The sequence below is a fragment of the Bufo bufo genome, chromosome 1, assembly GCF_905171765.1.
Source record: "Bufo bufo chromosome 1, aBufBuf1.1, whole genome shotgun sequence".
In the NCBI taxonomy this organism is placed as follows: domain Eukaryota; kingdom Metazoa; phylum Chordata; class Amphibia; order Anura; family Bufonidae; genus Bufo; species Bufo bufo.
The window spans coordinates 242488367-242501952 of record NC_053389.1 but is presented as its reverse complement, the minus strand read 5'-3'; the positions used below and the strand labels follow the sequence as shown (position 1 = coordinate 242501952).

At 44.1% G+C, this 13586-nt stretch overlaps 1 protein-coding gene across 1 annotated transcript; it reads right to left on the bottom strand.

The window, feature by feature from the left end:
* Positions 1-331: 331 nt before the first annotated feature.
* Positions 332-12030, bottom strand: LOC120986945 (protein kinase C delta type-like). The gene is made up of 8 exons (XM_040415629.1): positions 11929-12030; positions 10642-10812; positions 10340-10533; positions 9877-9968; positions 2367-2429; positions 1450-1732; positions 936-1064; positions 332-768 (listed from the first exon to the last, which is right to left on the bottom strand). The coding sequence occupies exons 3-8, from the start codon at positions 10370-10372 to the stop codon at positions 607-609; spliced, it is 762 nt and encodes a 253-aa protein (XP_040271563.1). The 5' UTR covers positions 10373-10533; positions 10642-10812; positions 11929-12030; the 3' UTR covers positions 332-606.
* Between the last annotated feature and the right edge of the window lie 1556 nt (positions 12031-13586).

Sequence of the window (13586 nt, the reverse complement as noted above, 5' to 3'; positions counted from 1 at the left end):
ATTTGTGGGACCACCTCGATCATTGCGTTCGCTGTTTGGATTCACCCCCACGCACCCTCCATGCACTGCAGTCAGCATGGCTCCAGATACCTGTGACAACCTACCTTTTTGAGTCCCTCCAAGGTCGTCTAGCTGCTGTCCGTGCTGCACATAATGGTTACTTTACATATTAGCTGGTAGTCATAATAATGAGACTCGACTGTGTGTCACATCTTACTTTAGCACGCTTTTCACCAAGACCATGTTCTGAAATGTTGGTTTTAGTAAATTCCCCCCCGCCTGGCCTCCTCCACCCCTTAATAGCCAGCCATCACACACCATAAGGCTGTAATTGTCATGGGCATGTAGTGTGCCTGGTATGTCCAGGCACATCATAATGCCAAATAATATTTCCCCAAGGATACTTACCTTTTTGGTGTCATCCATCTCTGTGGCCATCCTCTTGAACAGGAATATCTCTGGTGTTCCTTTGAGGTCCTGATCCTGACTTTAGTCTTGTCATGATGATGTTTCTTGCCTGCTTGTCCAGGTCCGGCTTGTCCATCTTGATCGTCTCCTTTCTGAAGCTCTCCTTGGGGCTTAGGAAGACAGCTTGCTCTGATGGTATTAAAGAGCTGGTGGATGTTCCGGGGTTTTCCAGCTGATGTTGGTAAATGAAAACCCTGTGAATAAGGCCTGGTGGTTTGCTGAAATGGCCGAGTTGCTAGACTCTGCTGCTTCCAGTATTTGGAGATTGAATGGTCTTGAGCCACGCTGGATGTTGTTTGGCTATAAGAAAGAGATAGTAGAAGGAGGTTATCACACAATAATGATATCTACTCTTCTTAGTACCATGATGAATATGGAAAAAGAGATGAAAGATATGTCACTATCATTTGTGTCTATATTTAAAATGTCTCTAAACAGGCCTGTACATTGTTTCTTCTTATACTTACTGGTTTAGAAATGTGTGGTGGACGCATCCTAAGGGCTTCCACCGAGTCCCAGTCAATACACTGGAAAAACCTGTGGGCTCTGATGTTGCCATTGACTCCGAGACGCCTGGTAGGATCTTCCCGGAGGAGCTACAAATAGGAATATTAATTTAAAGTTATATTACAGCTTCATAAAAATTTAGATGAAAAAACCAATAGCAAAACTTCATTGTCAATTTTTTATCATTTATCTTTAAACATACAATAATTAGGCAATAATTAAGTAATATATATCACTAATATGTCCCTATAAGAAGTTGAGCACTGTTATAAACACCAGAGGGAAGGTTGGCTGTTATATATCAGATTACTTCAGTACTACTTCAGTACTGCTTCAGTACTACTACTACTACCAGTGGTGTTTCTAGCCGTTTTGCTGCCGTGTGGTAAAAAAAAAAAAGTCCAGTCCTTCAAACCACACTGTTAACATGGCCTATTACAGTTTGTAGATTATATTACTTTATAATATACTAACCTTTTTAATGATGTTCTTCGCCTCTTTGCTGGAGGAAGTGAATAGACCTCGCTGGTATTTGTGGCTGTTGGTAATCATGATGTTCAAGATGATGCCAAATGCATACCAGTCTACTCCAGCATTGTACTCCTCCGCAGCCAGGATCTCAGGAGCAATGAAGCCCGGTGTTCCAGTGTATTCTGTGGCTGTTCGGTCTCCATAGATGTTCTCAAGTGCCAGACCGAAGTCGGCAATCTTAATATGGCCCGTTTCAGTCACCAGGATGTTGGAAGGCTTGAGATCTCTGTGACGATTAAAAAAACACCTTAATTGTTGTCAGTGTTCCTCCTATAATTATCAGAGTATAATATTTTTGGTGGTGTTTTATCCGGGTTTTAATGAAAACCTTTACCACAAGCTCAGTCTCTAAGTGCCTGTTGTAGGATATCAGAAATGAATGCAAGAACTGGGTGCTTGCATGTAGCGTTGTGTTAGAGGAAGAGGGAATCTGCTGATTAAACCCCAACAGATAGTGGACTAATAGTCTTCAGATTATCTGGAAATATATTGGTTGAGGGGAATTGCAGAGGGTACGGCTTGCATAGATTTGGTTTTCTGGTACACTGACTGCCAGAAGATTTTCCAAAGGTATTTATACATTTGGTGGATCTTCTACCAGCACACTGGTAGATAAGACTGGCGTATCAATCTGTCCCATTGCCTATATCACAAAGGATCATGGTGTCACTATTATTATTGCATGTATTTTCTCCTTTGCCTTGCTTGCGTTTCTATAAAATTGCTGCAAGTATAGCACATGAAATTGAGACTGTGATCCTGACTATGGGCAAAGACCAAGAGTCCATTCTGTGCACAGTGCAGTGGACTATGTTGGTGCTCGGTGCTATATCAGGATGATAGAATATATTTCGGGTTACCGGTGGATGATGCCCTTAGAATGCAGATATTGAATTCCACACACAAGTTCTGCGGCGTAGAATCTGGTAGAAAGGAAAGAAAGAGGAAAGAATAGGATTTAGTGGATGATATAGTCTCAGAAATACACAACGCTCAGTAGACCAGACCGGCTGGATTTTATGTTATTTATGACTGGAGTTTATGTTACTATTATGGCCCGGTGGGACAACTGCACTTATCGTTCTCTTCATAGCACATATGTACCTAAACCTGTTATATTCTGAACATATGAGATTGTTTTATGTTAATATTGAAGAGAAACTTCCAATAATATAGAAATTATGGAATTGTAAATTCCTTCAAATTAGATCATCTTCATGCTGTTTTGATTTAAAAAAAAGTCCTGGTATATGGAAAGTATCCATTACCTAAGACATAGTGTAATAATAATTATATCAGCGGTGGACATATCACATGTATAACTTATCCAGCTGCACAGAGGGCCACAACATAGAGGGCCACAGTCACCTGGAAAGTGACTTTGTGCTACCTATTAGACTGCATATAATGGACTGTGCTAATGGGTTTAATTAGGGATGAACGAAGCAAGCTTTGCTCAAAACTTCAGTTTAACCACCTCCGGACCGCTGTACGCACAGACGCGTCCTGGGAGGTGGTTGTTTCATTCCGAGTGGACGCGCCGGCGCGTCTTCTCGCGAGACGCGAGATTTCGGTCACAGCCGGCCCGCGCATGCGCATCGCGGGCCGGCAAAAGTTCGAGGAGAGTTGCATCAGCAACCTGCCAGCCAATGATCGTCGCTGGCAGGTTGCTGATTTTTAAAAAATCGAATCACAAACCAGATAACAGATCATATTAGTAAATATGATCTGTTATATGGCTTCTCTGCTCCTCTGCTGGTCCTTTTCGTCGGTTGGATCCAGCAGAGGAGCAGACTTCACAGTGAGTACACCAAACAGCACACCTTAGCCCCAGATCACCCCCCTGCACCCCAATTAACCCTTTGATCACCCCTTTGATCGCCCCTGTCAATCACTAGTGAAAGGAAAAAAAGTGATCAGTGTAAACTGTCACTTTTTTTTTTTCACTGGTATTGGCTGTTAGGTTTTAGGGATAGTTTAGGCCCCTTGGTTAGGTAGTTAGCGTCAGTTAGCGCCCACCCCACCGCACCGCAGTCACTTTTATTCGCTGATTAGCGTATCGCTAATCAGCATTTGTACTTTTATAGTATCTGTAAGTGATCAAAACTGATCACGGTCAGATCTATAATAGTATTAGTGTCACTTTAGTTTGCCCTCCACCCAAAACACAGTGTTTGCCCGATCAGGCCTGATCGGTCGCCCACACGTGCGTTCACCCACGCCCGCCCCACCGCAGTGACAAAAAATTATTATTTTTTGATCACTGCACATTCACTTTACACGCACTGCGGCGATAAAAAAATCTGTTTTGATATTTTTTATCAACCGCAGCGGCCTCCGGTACTTCGCTAGCCTCCCCTTTGTAAGACAGGTTTGCTTTTTTTTCTTGGGTAGTCTCAGGGAATACCCCTAAATTTAGTAGTCCAAAATGTCAAACAGGGGGTATTCTTCTGAAGAGGCCTACAGGATTCTGACCCAGTCGGATGAGGAGTGGGAACCCTCATCTGACGAATCTAGCGGGTCAGAATATGAACCTGTAGAAAGCAGTGGCTCTCTGACCCAAAGTTCGGACGAGGAGGTTGAGGTCCCTGGCAGCACCAGGCGTACCCGGCCCCGTGTCGCTAGACCACAGGTTACGCAGGATCCGCTTCAAGAGCAGCAGAGTGGGGCTGTCGCTGCCGGATCACGTGGTGAGGCATACACCAGCAGCGCAGCCCTTCCTGGACCTAGTACCAGCACTGCCGTACAACCTGGTGAAGTAGCGAGCACCAGAAGGGCAGTTGAAGCTGGTACGGTGGCACGTGCAGTAGTTACCCCGTCGCAGCCACCGCGCAGACAGGCCCGTAGACCCCCTAGAGTCCCTGAGGTGCTGGCAAACCCTGATTGGCAGTCACCAACTTCAGCCGCACCTGTAGTTCCCCCTTTCACCGCCCAGTCTGGAGTTCGGGTTGAGACGGCTCAAATCGCTTCGGCCCTGGGATTTTTTGAGCTGTTCTTGACTGCGGAGCTCTTGGACTTAGTCGTGGCAGAGACCAACCAATATGCCACACAATTTATAACCGCAAACCCGGAAAGCTATTATGCCCAGCCTTTCCGGTGGAAACCAGTCCAAGTTTCCGAACTTAAAATTTTTCTGGGCCTTCTCCTCAACATGGGCCTGACAAAAAAGCATGAATTGCGGTCATATTGGTCCACGAACCCAATTCATCACATGCCCATGTTCTCTGCTGCTATGTCCAGGACACGATTTGAGACCATCCTGCGTTTTCTGCATTTTAGCGACAACACCACCTCCCGTCCCAGAGGCCACCCAGCTTTTGACCGGCTCCACAAAATTCGGCCCCTCATAGACCATTTCAACCAGAAATTTGCAGATTTGTATACCCCTGAGCAAAACATCTGCGTAGACGAGTCCCTAATACATTTTACCGGGCGCCTTGGCTTCAAACAATACATCCCAAGCAAGCGTGCCCGGTATGGGGTCAAATTGTATAAGCTCTGTGAAAGGGCCACAGGCTATACCCACAAATTTCGGATCTATGAGGGAAAAGATCAGACCCTGGAGCCGGTCGGTTGCCCTGACTACCTGGGGAGCAGTGGGAAGACAGTCTGGGACTTGGTGTCACCCTTATTCGGCAAGGGGTACCATCTTTATGTGGACAATTTTTACACAAGTGTGGCCCTCTTTAGGCATTTGTTTCTAGAACGGATTTGCGCCTGTGGCACCGCGCGAACTAGTCGCGTGGGCTTCCCCCAACGGCTTGTAACCACCCGTCTTGCAAGGGGGGAGAGGGCTGCCTTGTGTAACGAAGAACTGCTCGCGGTGAAATGGAGAGACAAGCGTGACGTTTACATGCTCTCCTCCATTCACGCAGACACGACAATCCAAATTGAAAGGGCAACCCGTGTCATTGAAAAGCCCCTCTCAGTCCACGACTATAATGCGCTCATGGGAGGGGTGGACTTCAATGACCAGATGTTGGCTCCCTATTTAGTTTCCCGCAGAACCAGACGCTGGTATTAGAAGGTGTCTGTATATTTAATTCAATTGGCGCTGTACAATAGTTTTGTTCTCTACAGTAAGGCTGGGAGAACAGGATCCTTCCTCAAATTCCAGGAAGAGATCATCGCGAACCTTCTTTACCCAGGAGGTTCCGTGGCCCCATCCACCAGTGTAGTTAGCCGTCTACACGAGCGACATTTCCCCAGTGTCGTTGCTGGTACCTCAACCCAACCGCCACCCCGAAAAAAATGTCGTGTCTGTAGCAGGAGTGGAATAAGGCGTGACACCCGCTATTTCTGTCCTGACTGCCCTGACCACCCTGCCCTATGCTTAGGTGAGTGTTTCCGGAAGTACCACACACAGGTACACCTAGCATAGGGATTGCATCTCACAGGACAGGCACACAGGGCTATTAGGGCCCTTTTACTCACAGCTGCTGCAAACCTCTCCTTTCACCTGGGATAAAGTGCATAACGTACTTCGCCACATCTTTGGGCGATTTGCGATTTGCACATTGTCCCATGGGGAAGGAGAGGTTTGTTCTATAAAGGTAAAAAAAACTAAACAAAAAAAAAATTACCGGTAAGTAAAAAAGTTACAAAAGTTAAAAAAAGTTAATATGTTCTGTTCTAAAGTTAATAAAGTTATTGCTTTGCGGCCTGGTTTTTTCTTTTTTTTTTTTTTTTACCTTTCAGGTGGACCAACCGATCGACTAGCTGCAGCACTGATGTGCATTCGGACAGAAGCATTGCGCTGCTGTCAGATTACACGCAAGTCGGTGTATGCGGCGCTGCAAGACGAGATTTCTCCTCTGCAGTAAAAGATACGTTTGCCGAGGCATATGAGCTGAGGAGGTGGCGGTGTTCATATACTTTGGCAAACACTTTGTATATATAAAAAAAAAAATCCCGGCAATGATTTATTCATCCACATCGATTGATGTGAATGGAGAAATCGGGTTTGCCAGGGCATACGAGCTAAGTGGGCATGGATGTTGGGCGGAGCTCCTATGTCCTGGCAGACGCCTTTCCCCTCCTTTTTCTTTTTTTGGCAGAGATTTTTTCATCCACATTGATTGATGCGAATGAAGAAATCTGTGCCGTTCATTTTTTTCTTTCAGCCCAGCGGCTGAACTGAAAAAAAAAATCTCATTACCTGTATGCTCAATATAAGGAGAATAGCAAAAACTCCTAATGCTGGGCATACATGTAATGATTGCGGAGACCCTCAAATGCCAGGGCAGTACAAACACCCCACAAATAACACCATTTTGGAAAGAAGACACCCCAAGGTATTCGCTGAGGGGCATATTGAGTCCATGAAAGATTGAAATTTTTGTCCCAAGTTAGCGGAAAGGGAGACTTTGTGAGAAAAAAAAATAAAAAAATCAATTTCCGCTAACTTGTGCCAAAATTTTTTTTTTTCTATGAACTCGCCATGCCCCTCATTGAATACCTTGGGGTGTCTTCTTTCCAAAATGGGGTCACATGTGGGGTATTTATACTGCCCTGGCATTTTAGGGGCCCCAAAGCGTGAGAAGAAGTCTGGTATCCAAATGTCTAAAAATGCCCTCCTAAAAGGAATTTGGGCCCCTTTGCCCACCTAGGCTGCAAAAAAGTGTCACACATGTGGTATCTCCGTATTCAGTAGAAGTTGGTCAATGTGTTTTGGGGTGTCATTTTACATATACCCATGCTGGGTGAGATAAATATCTTGGTCAAATGCCAACTTTGTATAAAAAAATGGGAAAAGTTGTCTTTTGCCAAGATATTTCTCTCACCCAGCATGGGTATATGTAAAATGACACCACAAAACACATTCCCCAACTTCTCCTGAGTACGGCGATACCAGATGTGTGACACTTTTTTGCAGCCTAGGTGGGCAAAGGGGCCCACATTCCAAAGAGCACCTTTCGGATTTCACAGGTCATTTACCTACTTACCACACATTAGAGCCCCTGGAAAATGCCAGGGCAGTATAACTACCCCACAAGTGACCCTATTTTGGAAAGAAGACACCCCAAGGTATTCCGTGAGGGGCATGGCGAGTTCCTAGAATTTTTTATTTTTTGTCACAAGTTAGTGGAAAATTATGATTTTTTTTTTTTTTTTTACATACAAAGTCTCATATTCCACTAACTTGTGACAAAAAATAAAAACTTCCATGAACTCACTATGCCCATCAGCGAATACCTTGGGGTCTCTTCTTTCCAAAATGGGGTCACTTGTGGGGTAGTTATACTGCCCTGGCATTCTAGGGGCCCAAATGTGTGGTAAGGAGTTTGAAATCAAATTCTGTAAAAAATGACGAGTGAAATCCGAAAGGTGCTCTTTGGAATATGGGCCCCTTTGCCCACCTAGGCTGCAAAAAAGTGTCACACATCTGGTATCTCCGTATTCAGTAGAAGTTGGGGAATGTGTTTTGGGGTGTCTTTTTACATATACCCATGCTGGGTGAGATAAATATCTTGGTCAAATGCCAACTTTGTATCAAAAAATGGGAAAAGTTGTCTTTTGCCAAGATATTTCTCTCACCCAGCATGGGTATATGTAAAATGACACCCCAAAACACATTCCCCAACTTCTACTGAATACGGAGATACCAGATGTGTGACACTTTTTTGCAGCCTAGGTGGGCAAAGGGGCCCATATTCCAAAGAGCACCTTTCGGATTTCACTCGTCATTTTTTACAGAATTTGATTTCAAACTCCTTACCACACATTTGGGCCCCTAGAATGCCAGGGCAGTATAACTACCCCACAAGTGACCCCATTTTGGAAAGAAGAGACCCCAAGGTATTCGCTGATGGGCATGGCGAGTTCATGGAAGTTTTTATTTTTTGTCACAAGTTAGTGAAATATGAGACTTTGTATGAAAAAAAAAAAAAAAAAAAAAAAAAAAAAATCATCATTTTCCACTAACTTGTGACATAAAATAAAAAATTCTAGGAACTCGCCATACCCCTCACGGAATACCTTGGGGTGTCTTCTTTCCAAAATGGGGTCACTTGCGGGGTGTTTGTACTGTCTGGCCATTGTAGAACCTCAGGAAACATGACAGGTGCTCAGAAAGTCAGAGCTGCTTCAAAAAGCGGAAATTCACATTTTTGTACCATAGTTTGTAAACGCTATAACTTTTACCCAAACCATTTTTTTTTTACCCAAACATTTTTTTTTATCAAAGACATGTAGGACAATAAATTTAGAGCAAAATTTATATATGGATCTTGTTTTTTTTGCAAAATTTTACAACTGAAAGTGAAAAATGTCATTTTTTTGCAAAAAAAATCGTTAAATTTCGATTAATAACAAAAAAAGTAAAAATGTCAGCAGCAATGATATACCACCAAATGAAAGCTCTATTAGTGAGAAGAAAAGGAGGCAAAATTCATTTGGGTGGTAAGTTGCATGACCGAGCAATAAATGGTGAAAGTAGTGTAGGTCAGAAGTGTAAAAAGTGGCCTGGTCTTTCAGGGTATTTAAGCACTGGGGGCTGAGGTGGTTAATGCTGTCGGAACTGAAGCCGAGTTCGGATCTAAGTTTTAAAATGTTTTTTTCAGTTTAAAAGTCAAATTCTGAAGTTATTCACTGAATTCTCACGAGACTTCGGGAATAACTCACTTTGCCTGGTCGGAGGTCATACATGTTAATTTTGTATAGAGACGGATCTCCGTACAGCAGTAAACCGAAGTTTTGAGCGAACTCACTTTGAATCTAGGACCTGAAGCTCGCTTCGCTCATCCCTAAATCTAACTATCAGGTATTAGTGGATTAGACAAGGTCAGAATGCAGGTGAGTATGAAGATAAAAGTGACATAACACGACTCAGCACCACTTGTACACCACTTACTCTAGTTTGGGGGTGTTTTAGAGCTGACAGATTCCCTATAAGATGGAACACTGTGTCATAATTGGGACAGACCAAACATTAGGTGGTATAAACTTAGACTAGACAGTCTAAAGGTCGCTAAGTTATTTATCCCGCATCAGTCACTGTGATAACTCTGGCACATTTTTAGACTGTCTAGTCGAAAGGTGCCCACAGATCTTCAACAGCTTTTGGCTGAACACTCTTTTGCTAAGAGCTACGGTATCTCTTGACTCCCTCAAACTCATACACGCTCAGTTTGTCCAAACACATATGTGTTGTCAATGGGGAGAGAGGAGAAAGCTTCTGCCAGACACCTCGGATGGTGGCATCTGTTCTCATCTGTTCAGGGGATCCTCATATACGTTAGATCTTCTCCCGGCAGGTTCAGTTGACAATAGCTTATGGTGTACGGGGCCTTAAGTTTCCACTGTCTAAATCTTAGATAGCATTAGTAAATCTGTCACATAGTTGTACTGTTTAGGCTTTGACTACTGTACCTTGCACTGGGGATGTCAAGACGCCCCTTCCTCCGCAGGAGTTGGTGGAAATCTCCATAGGTGACATATTCCATTCCAAGTAGAACAAGCTCCTGTCAGATGGATACATATTATATATATATATATATATATATATATATATATATATACACAGTTTAGATATTTGTTAAAGTGTTTGTAGAGTTGATGTATTTACAGTAACCAGCTATTTCATCAGCCAAGACACAGGCCATATGGAGACAGTCTGGCTTCCTCTGATGGTCCCTGTATAACAGATCATTAAGCCACTCACTCATGATAATATAGTTGTGTAATTACAGTAATACTGTGACTTTCCTCTGCTTGTTCTCTGTGTCTGGCATATTCTATGCATGCATATGGAGACCATGCAGATATATTGTGTAAGACATTACATTTCAATGTTTGGATAACTTTACATTATCATGAATGGCACATTTCTCACCATTTTGAAGCACTCATTAAGAACTACATCCATAGGGAAGGGGAGGACAGTAGTAGATTTTAGGACCCAGTTGGACCACTCCAGGCGCAAGTAAGATGTTCCATAGACTTCAATAACCCAAAGTCAGCCCCAAATTTTTTAGGCACATTGCCTGGTCCCCAGGGTTTGTCCAGTGTTGTCATAGGTAGTGCCAGCTACACATACAAGAAGCAGGACATTAAAACACCATATATAAAAATATGTATATATACATATATGTCAGTGCAGTTTATGATATACTCATGAAGTAGTCACAATTTTACCTTGGTCTGGAATGCAAATGTGCCATGAAGAAGGAAGGGGCAGCCAGATGCAAGTTGTAACACTCGCCGCTCCACCATTGCGCGCTCTTCTCCTTCAGCAAGCAGGTCTCGCTTTGTGATGACTTTTACGGCAAATTGCTGGTGGGTATACTTGTCCTCTGCCAGCACCACCTAGAAAAACCACTTCTTACTGGACAATCTTCATAAGTGTGGACAGGGAGCAGGAAAATACCACCAGTGCTGCTATATATACATATAAATGTCAGTTTATGTAAAATGGGAACATTAGCGATAGTCACATAGATGTGGACCGGGAGAGGCCTGTGGCCTGCATCGCTGACAGTGGTGGGAAGTCAGGTGAGTATCTTTTTTCTTCTTTGTGTGTCAGGGAAAATAGTATTGGGGCAATATGGAATTGGGAGGGGGCATTATAATTACAGGGGCTACTAAAAGGTCTAGGGCAGTGATGGTGAACCTTTTAGAGACCGAGTGCCCAAACTGCAACCTAAACCCACTTATTTATCACAAAGTGCCAACACGGCAATTTAACCTGAATACCAATATAGTATATCTTTCATGTACTTTATCATTTATCTATAATAACTGCCTGTGCCGTTCATAGCGCGCCCTTCGCTGATGAATGGCAGGAAAAGTCTAAGGCATATTGGTACACCATAGACTTTCCAGGGTGCGGGTGCCCACAGAGAGGACTCTGAGTGCCGCCTCTGGCACCCGTGCCATAGGTTCGCCATCACTGGTCTAGTGGCTCTGTAAGGTGTGGGGGCAATACAGGGGGCCCAATAAGGACTAAGGGCACTATAAAGTCTAGAAGCATTACAAGGGGGCACTATAAGGTCTAGAAGAACTATGGGGGGCACTAAAAGATATGGGGGCAATACATGGACAGCACTGTAATGACTGGGGGTACTACAAGGGGTGCTATAAGCTTAGAAACAGATGTATAAAGCTTAGCCATACGTCTTCCTTCATCCACATCCTCTCCCATCCCCGGGCTAAGCCTGTGTCATTTTCTAACTGTACTAGGTAAACACCAGGGATATTAGGTGTTTACTCCTAAAGGGAACATTACTACTAACCACTAATGCAAAAATATCTGCCATCTCTGCTATATGCACCAGCACATTTGGGAATCTCCCTGGATTTGCCTCTGGTGAGGTAGCACCAGTCAGAAGCCCTTGAGGGCAGCATGATGCTCCTGACATTACTTAAAGGGTCATGTCTGCTTTATTAGGCAAACAATATGCTTGCAGTTTTATGGTTTCTTACCTTTCCAAAACTTCCCCGACCAAGCACATGATGGAAAATGAATCTCTGGATGTTGTCAGAGATTGTGCTGGTGGGGTGGGATGGCCGACCATTGCTGTTTCCTAATTGAGAAATAAAACACATGACCAGGTTATTATTCTTTCGGGGCATATCTATTACCAACAGCCCCAGACCTCCCCCCGTTCCAACCTATTTGCTTCTGCATAATAAAAACACAGAGACCGATTTCGGATTTAATGGCCACAGCAGCCGTTTATTCCCAAATATTGTATACATAACCATCAATAACTCATCAATAAAATTAAATAACATGAAATAACAATAAATACAGTATTCTCTTCCCTGACGGGGAAGGTTCTCGAAGCCCCAACTTTATTACCACGCACTTGGCCAGACTGGAGCCTCCGTCTTGCCTCCAGCCATAAAACGCCAGCTCGGAGACCAACTCACGGACGCCTTCTCCACGAGCCAACTACACCAACCATGGGAGTCCAGCCCCCCACCATTGAGGCCCTTCCATCCTCCATAAGCATCAGTGTCACCAACTTCGGGGACCTCCCCCCGCCCCGACTGCCGCGACATAGAACAGTAAGGTAACGGCCAAAAGGGTGAGAAAGGCGCTCATAGGGTAAGTAAATCGAGGTACAACGGCTTCCTTCAAAGAGCTGGTGGATGCGATAGACTCACCTGTTATGGTTGCACCGAATTTAAGTGCAACCGTATTGCAGGTGAGCTGTGAAGTATAAAAGGTGCAGGTCGGTGCTGCCAGATGCGGCAATTAATAGAACACACTCCTCTCGTCCATCTCCGATATGGGGCGAACACACCTGTACTGTCCCCGTTCAGGCTCTCTACCCCCGTCATACTCTTTTCATTATTATCTTTTTATATAAAAGGAAATCCCCCCTTTTTTTTTTATATGTATATATATTCGTGTGCCCCTACCCCAGTATATATATATATATATATATATAGGGCGGGAGGGCGGGAGTTCTCTGGCAAAATTCCAGGTAACTGACCTGCTCTGCCCCTTCCTTTTATTACATTATCGCCCGCCTTTTTTCAACTCCTCCCCCCTCTCCTCGCGCCGCACTGATTTTCAAATTCTTTAACCCTAACCTTGCCACCTGCCCTACTGAAGCCAAAAACCCGTCATGTCGGCCTCCCCTAACTGGTGGCCCAGTACGGCCTCCCTAGGTTAGAAATTAAATTACTATAGTATGTTCCTAATGATTTGGATTTTATTTTTAATCTTAGCAGAAAAATATTAGGGGCATTTATCAAACTGTTGCAAAGTAGAATTGGCATAGTTGATTCCACCATTTTTGACAGCTCATTTGCTATGGGCAACTAAGCCGGTGTTCTGCCAAATCTCTATACCTTGCCAAAAGTCTATACCGGAAGTGACGCGGCCACACCGGAAGTGACGAGATCGCCAAGGAATTAGCTGGAGGAGGGTGTGCGCTGCGCAAGCGCACATCCACCGTCTTAGCAAAGAATTATTGCAGCGCCGCGATAGAAGTACTTTGTACACAGCGCGTGCGCCCTTAGGGGTATAGAGATTTTGCAGCGCAAAATGTTTCATCAGATCTCCCTACCCCTGAGTGCGCCCACAAATCATCAGTTGCAGTTCATCTTTACCGCAGAGCTGAGTGCTG